General features: G+C 42.4%; 1 protein-coding gene across 4 annotated transcripts in view; it reads left to right on the plus strand.

The window, feature by feature from the left end:
- The window catches only part of TENT4A (terminal nucleotidyltransferase 4A), a 97,151-nt gene that overhangs the window by 52,993 nt on the left and 36,375 nt on the right, over positions 1-7,783 (plus strand). For all 4 annotated transcript variants that reach the window (XM_024200695.3, XM_024200696.3, XM_024200697.3 and 1 more), the window contains exon 8: positions 2,225-2,351. In XM_024200695.3, coding sequence (XP_024056463.1) covers positions 2,225-2,351 — 127 coding nt within the window. The remainder of the gene's footprint in view (positions 1-2,224; positions 2,352-7,783) is intronic.

Raw genomic sequence — 7,783 nt, forward strand, 5'->3', positions numbered from 1 at the left:
AATACATCTGTTAGTCTTAAAGGTGCCACAGGACTCTCTGTTGCTTTTTATTTGAACAGTAACTTGGAAGAATGTTAAACAGTAGCTACAAAAGTTAGACATCTTAAAACTAACTGCTCCACATCCAAGAGTTTTAAAAGAGCTGGCTGAGGAATCTCTTGCTTCTTAATGTTGACTTTTACTGAGTCTTGAAACACAAAGTAAAGTTGTGCCAATATCTAAAAATGGTAAATAGGATGACATGGGTAATTATAGGCCTGTCAGCCTGATATTGGTCCTGAGCAAAATAATGGAATTACTGATATGGGACTCTATTAATAAAGAATTAAAGGAGGTTAATATAATAAATGCTACTCAATATGGGTTTATGGAATATAGGTCCTGTCAAACTAATTTGATTTTTTTGATGAAATTACAAGTTTTGTTAAAGTAAAAGTGTTGTCATATACTTCAACTTCTGTAAAGTATTGACTTGGTACCTCATGACATTATTTAAAAACTGGAATGCAAAATCAACATGCACATTTAAGCGAGTAAATAAAATATAACTGCAAATGAGGAATAATCAAGTGGGGGCATTTCTAGTCAGTCTCACAGGGATCAGTTCTTGACCCTACACTTTTAACACTGTTTATGGAAGACAACATAAAATCATCACTGTTAGTTTGCAGATGACCCAAAGATTGGGGCAGAGGTAAATAATGATGTGGACAGGTCACTGATGCAGAGTGATCTGGGTAACTTGGTAAACTGGGCACAAGCAAACAATATGCAGTTCATTGCAGCCAAATTTGAAATCCTACATCTAGGAATGAAAAATGTAGGCCATACTTACAGGATTGGAGGCGGGGACTCTATCCAGGGAAGCTGTGACTCTGGGGGGGAAAAAACAAAAAACAAAAATACTTGGGGGTCATGGTGGATAATTAGCTGAACATGGGCATGCAATGCAGTGCTCTGGCCGAAAGAATGTGATACTTGGATGTATAAAATTGGAATCTCAAGTAGGAGTAGGGAGGTTATATTACCTTTTGTATTTAACATTTGTGTGACCTCTACTAGAGTACAGTGTCCAGTTCTGGTATTCAGAGTTCAAGAAGGGGGTTGATAAATTGTACAGGATTCAGAGAAGAGTCACAAAAAGGATGAAAGAAATGGAAAACATCTTATAGTAAGACTCGAACTTAATCTATTTAGTTTAACAAAGAGAAGCTAAAGGGTGACTTTTTTTAGTCTGAGTACGTACCTGGAGACCAGAAATCAGGTAGAAGGATTTGGCATGAATCATGCTACTGTCTTCTTAAAGTGATTCGTCTTGGATCTAGGGGCAATTGGAGGAACTGTTCTAGGTTTTGCTCTTAAGTATTTGGAAAAGAGGTGGTTATCAAGCATCCCTCTGATGCTTTATACCTCTTCAGCTCAACTGCACTTAAAGTAGCGTTAGTAAATTCTCCTCTTTTTTTTTGTCTGAAATATTTAGTCCATGAATTGCAATTTCTAGTAAAACTCTGAAGTTGCAACGCTAGTGTACAGGCTCTGCCTTTTTGTAAGGATCTAATTACAGTACATATCGTGAGCCAAAAAGGAACAAATAACTGAGGTGGTATTGGTTTGGAGTTTTCTTGCTACGACAGTTGACAGGTGATGGCAGTTCCCCATCTAACTTATGGCTAGTTGTCCATGTTTTGCTTTTCAATCTCTGTAGCATATTGAGTCTTCTGGTTAGTGTAGATGAGGTAAGAACAGGAGAGGCAGTGAACTCCAAAGTAACTAAAACTGTTAATTCAAAAAGACACGAGATCAGTCACGGGAGCTCTGCTATGCTTTATTATTCACAGTAATATATAACTTATTCTAAAATTTCAGCTACCTTCCCCATACAAATAATGCAGGGTAGATTGAAGCTACTTTTAACAGGGATTATTTGAAATTTGTTTTATAGGTTTTATTCTATTCCTCTTTATTGGGATTGAGTTTCTTACGTCACCACATATAAAAACTGGCATTCGTAAAGTGCCAGACTACACTGGCGGCCCTAATTCAGCTTTGTAGTTTTGTTAGCACACTTTGGTGTGCAAGGACAAATTTTCAGCATGAGATCCTTCGGATAATCAACTCACACCATCTGTGGTGAAACTTCTTTGGTATTGAGCTTTCAGGCTGACAGGATTTTTCTGGATACTAGTTTAAAAAATGTGTTAATTGATAATTGTCATTGTTACAGGAAATGACGTTGGCAGAAGTTCTTACGGCGCCATGCAAGTGAAACAAGTTTTTGATTATGCCTACATTGTTCTTAGTCATGCAGTATCGCCGCTTGCAAGATCATATCCAAATAGAGATTCTGAGAGGTAATAGTCCACTTCTTAAATATGCATATGTTTAGGTAATCAAATAGGAATATCTGAAAATACTTATTAAAATCTTCTCAAATATAAGAAGGTATTTTTGTTGTATACTGCCATTCTATTGAAATTTGCACAGATGTATTCATACTAAACTTTGTGTTGTAAGAGTGCATGTTTCGGTGCACATGACTTGAAGTGTCTGTTTAGGGAAACATAGCAGACTGCCTAGCAAATCTGGTGGGAGCTTTTATTCCTCTATCTCCCTTTCCTCAGCATGGATGGAATCTCTGGGAGATCTGCTGGTCTCTGTTCTGGATACATCTATTTTAAATATTACTCAAAAGTGTGGACTGCTTTTTTAAGTTCATGCATGTGTAGCTATAAGGTGCAAAGATTGAGGAGTGCTGGCTAAAACAGACCACCTGAACAAAGCCAGGCTAGTGTTTATGCAGTTTTTAAATATTGCTTTCATAAATCACTAAGATGACCCTATTCATGCTCGATACATAATTTTCAAATGGCCATAAGTTTATATGTACTAATTTGTTTTTTATTGTCCTTAAAAGTTGTCAAGCTTCAAGGTTTGATATTTATAGTGCATGTAACCTATATAGCATTTTACAGCAAAGTGCTGATGAGTCGTCTAAACTCTCCGCATTTGCAACTCCAGATGGATATTGCATGTGTGAATGTGTTGAATTAAATCCCTCAGGCCAAATTGGAGGCAGCTCTGCTGAAGATTCTTGAATCTTAGAGGCTTATCTACAGGGGGAAACTTATTGGCATAATTAAGAGTATAATTATGCCACTAGTTATGGAATAAGTGTCTATATGGGGAGTTACCCCTGTATAACGAGTGGAATCTTATGCTGGAAAATTTCCCCATGTAGTTAAGCCTCTTGTTTGCAGAGTTGGTATGCTCTGAAAGGCTAGATGTGGCAAAATGCCTCTACTATTCTGCTTCCAGCAGAAAGTATTAGCATCTCTGCTCTCTGCCACAAAGTGAATCAGGTCTTTCACATTTCTGGCCTATTGCAAGTGGCCTAATTCTTGCTTTTAACATGGTGACTGTGGATCTCCAGGCTCTCTTTCCTGTCATCTGATGTGCAGTCATGGCCTCCCTGCTCACTTGCTGCTAGACTGGACCAGCTGATACTCAGGATTAGACTTTCCCCTTATCACTAACGCAGAGTCTGTCAAGGAGGGGAAGGTAACAAGAGTAGTGCATACAGGGCTATACAAAGTTAACCCCTCTGCATTTCAAGGTAATTCTGGGAACTAGCTATCAGATTCTGCATCCAACAATCTCTCACTCCCTCTGCTTCGGTAGCAAGGGACTGAGCAGTTGAGGGGTCCTGGAGGTTTGTTAGGCCTTTGTGTGGTCATGTAGGGAGTTGCGTTCTGTTCTTGTGCTGCAAGCTCTTGCCAATAACCTCTTAGTTTGCCAGTGCACTTAGTCAAACATGATAGAGGCACTCTACACAAGGAAGCTTTAGATACCATTTTGTATTTCTTGGTCCTTTCAACTCCTAGATGGAGAGAACAAATCACACAACCCATCCCTCTTAAACGAAGAACTGACACTTCTGAGGAAGGGGTAACTTCTTTGAACGCAGAAGTCTTGGATTTGGGAAGCACATATAGGCTCTCCAAACTCAAACAAGACCCATAAAGCTCTAAAGCCTCAAGTCCATAAGATCATCTATTAAAAACAAGGGGGTAGCTCAGTTTCTCTATCCTGGAATCCTACCTTCCATTTCTTAAGACTTCACTCCAATTTTCTTTTCCAGGATAGATTATCAGTATGGCTTTTCCTGCATTGTTTTTAGTGTGTTCCTCACGGTGTGTTCGTTCGCTCTCTCTCTCTCTCTCTCTCTCTCTCTCTCTCTCTCTCTCTCTCTCTCTCTCTCTCTCTCTCTCTCTCTCTCCTGCCTTATCTTCCCCCCTGTTTATGGTATGTGCTCTACCTCTTTCCCTCTCCAAATCTATCTCAATAGTTCTCTTAATTCAGGCCACTCTCCCTCTCCTATACTCCTGCACATATTATCTTCCCAATTTGATTAACACGCAAGCTTGGAAAATTTACCAGCATTAACAACCAGAGAACTAAACTTACGTGCCTATATTCGATATTGAAGGACAAATGTCAACCATTTATATAGAAGGGAAGCTTAATGTCTGAGCAGACTTGGGAGTGAGACACAAAAGTTGGACCAGACTCTACCAGATAACTAGATCTCTTCAGATATTTGGATAAGATAAATAAGTTCTTTATGGTCAGACCTCTGGGTATGCCTTCACTTCTCTTCTCTGGGCCATGATGGAGGGAAAAAGTTATCGTGCTTTCACATACCAAACAAGGTATGCCTAGCCAACTTGCTGGTTTTACCATAGCTTATGTATGAAAAGTGGCTCCAGATTACCTAGTGTGGAGTCCAGTCTTGATTTATATCCCAGAATTCTTCTTACTTGTAGAACTGAGTACAAAAGAGTGAATTTAGTATACTTCAGGTAATTCCTTGGTTGATAGAATTATGAACACTGGAGTGTCTATAATTCTGTTACTACATACAAGTAGGTCTGGATGGTGTCTGATGCAAGGAGAGTGGATATCAATATTGCATACATTAGGTAGCCTATCCCTACTTTTTAAATTCCAGAAAGACCTTAGTCACAACACCCTGTGTAAAGTTACCAGCAGTGGGAACACTATCTTTTTAGGAACCAGGACAATCTTCACGTATCCAGCTTTTTTAAAAGAAGACTTCATGAACAGGATCTGTGAACCTGGTTTTTCAAACACTAACTTTACCTTTCAAATGACTAGGTATGGTTTCCTGTGTTACCTATAAGGAAACATCTTTGGTGGTCATATCTGCCCTCAGGGTCTCATTTGATAAAAGGACATTACATTCCTTTGTACATTACTGAGACTCAGTTGCTCCCCCTCCAAGGGCAATCATCATCTGAGGATATACCAGTCTTGGGGGAAAATAAGATCTGCTCCAGTACAGAGGCTATGAAGGAGAACAGATTCTTCAAGATGACCATTTGAGGAGAGGAAAGGAGACTGTAATAGAGGCTTGCAAAAGCATTCCTGTGATGTGAGGACTTGCAATTTATTCTCTGTTAACTTGATGGGTAATAGAACCAACATTCCCTGCATTTGTATGCCAGTAATATTGGTGTTACTAGGCTTTCTCCAGTCATTACAAGATAGGCTGCTATTTGTTGCTTTAAAAGTTTGGGTTATACAAGTATGATGTTTAATTACATCTAGGTTTGGAAGGATTAGATTTATTTATATGTAAATGTGGATAACTGTCTATTTCACCATACACAAACTGATAAATATTTCCATCCCACAATGACAAGACACTTGATACAAGCACTCTTGGTGAGGACGTGCATCACAGAAACCAGGAGCCAAGTGTGCGCGCGCACACATTTTTATAATTGTGGGGGCTGTATGCTGATTTAAGTTAGGTTGACATAATTCTGAAGGTTAGACATGGCCTTAGGTATCGACTTGCCCAATGCAACACATGGAGTTAATGCTAGAGGCAAGATTTGTCTTGGGTTCTGTTGTAGATCATGCCTTGAGTCTGCTTTTCTAAAATACCATTCAGACTTGTAAATTAGAGGGCTAAGTGACTGGGGGCTGCTGGTAACTGAGCCTTCTTAGTAAGATAGGCTATTCAGATGTATTTTTTCCCCTTTTCTCTAAACTTAAAGGGAAAAAGCTACTATAAAAAAAGGCATGAGGATAGAGGGCAGGTGTAAAGTAGGGAAGACAAGCCTGTTGTCTAGTACAGTGGTTTTTCAACTTTTTCCATTTGCTGACCTCTACAAAATTTCAAATGGCAGTGCAGACCCCTTTAGAAATTAAACCTGTGGCCCACAGACGCGTACTATAAAAGTCTTACTGTAATGGGGTCAGCACCCACCTCTTTTGAGCACCGTTCTTGTTGGGTGTGTCTGCATTCTTTCAGTTGTGATAACCCCTTTCGGTGGTTCTCAGGTCGCTTTTTTTTCCCCCAGCGACTCAGCCCTCCAGACGAGTCTCTCTCACACACTGTCTGCATGACAACCAGAACAGACCTCTTCCAGGGTATACAGTCCACCAGGGCCTATCTCAGCACCCCTCTGGTGGGGTCCCTTTAGCCCTCCCTGGGCTCAGTCTTTAAGTAGTCCCAGTCCTGGTATGGGGCCATATCCCCAGGGCTTCCTCCCCAGAGACACTATCTTCCTGCAGCCCTCCCCAGGCTCAGTCCCTACTTAGTCCCAGGAGCTCCTTCATTGCTTACCCAATCCCTGCCAGCAAACTGTCTTTGGATCAGTCCTAGTAGCCAGGAAGGATCCTCTCACTTCACCAGTCCCTGCCCCGACTTAGCTGTCTGTGGTCCTGCTGCTTTTCCAGCCAGGCACTCAGTCCTTTCTTCTCCAGCTCCAAGCAGCAACTAACTGTTGTACTGTTCTGCTGCTCCTTTTATATGGCCCTCCTTGCCCCTGATTGGCTGTTCCATCAGCCCCTCTGATTGGTTGGTTCCTTTCAACCACTCTAGGCTGCTTGGAGGACCTCTCCACTGCTCCTTGGCTGGGATGGGTGTGGCAAAACCATGAGGCCTCCAGCAGGAAGCCTTTGGGCTAGTCCACTCCATCTCATCTCATCTCATCTCATCTCATCTCATCTCACCCCTTCCCTCCCTGATAGGATTGGGGTGGTAGTTCTACTAGTCTCTTGCCCCACTTTAGCAGGGTCTTCTCTGTCCCTGACCTCTCTATCTGGAGAGTGTTTTTCTGTGTCCTTTTGCCCCCTTTAGTCAGGGTCTACTCTCCCAGGTCTCTCTTACCTGAGAGCATTTAAGGGTCCTTTCACTTCACCTTTGCCTCCTGTACTTCGGGGTCTCTGCACGCCACAGCTTGTCCATCCCTGTATGCCGAGCTGTCTCGAGGTCTTTTACCAAGTGGAGCAGGTGCTTTTTTTCCTCCTTAGCAAACTGGAGATCCATGGCCAGTTGCTCCCTCTGGCACTTAAGATCCTCCATTTCACTCTGTTGACTCCAGCCAGGGCCGGCTCCAGGCACCAGCTGAGCAAGCTGGTGCTTGGGGCGGCAGATTGTTGGAGGCGGCATTCTGCCCAATCCCAGGGTGGCAGGGCGGCTTTTTTTTTTGTTTTGTTTTTGTTTTGTTCTTGTTTCGCTCCGGCCGCCCTGTAGGGGGCAGCAGCACGGAGAACCAGAGCGCCCTGCAGGGCAGTCCTCTTCCTTCCCTCCCCGCGGACCAGAGCCCCCCTCGCGGCAGGAGGCGGCGCAGCGGGAGGGGCCGCGGCAGCGCCCCTGCTGTAGCCCTGGCCGCCCCCTTCTCTCTCTCTCTCCCGCCCGCACCGTACACAGTGATTAAAACCAAAGAGGGGAAGTGGTAACTTCAGATAA

This window comes from Terrapene carolina, unplaced genomic scaffold, assembly GCF_002925995.2.
Source record: "Terrapene carolina triunguis isolate 2854851 unplaced genomic scaffold, T_m_triunguis-2.0 Scaffold580, whole genome shotgun sequence".
NCBI lineage: Eukaryota > Metazoa > Chordata > Testudines > Emydidae > Terrapene > Terrapene triunguis.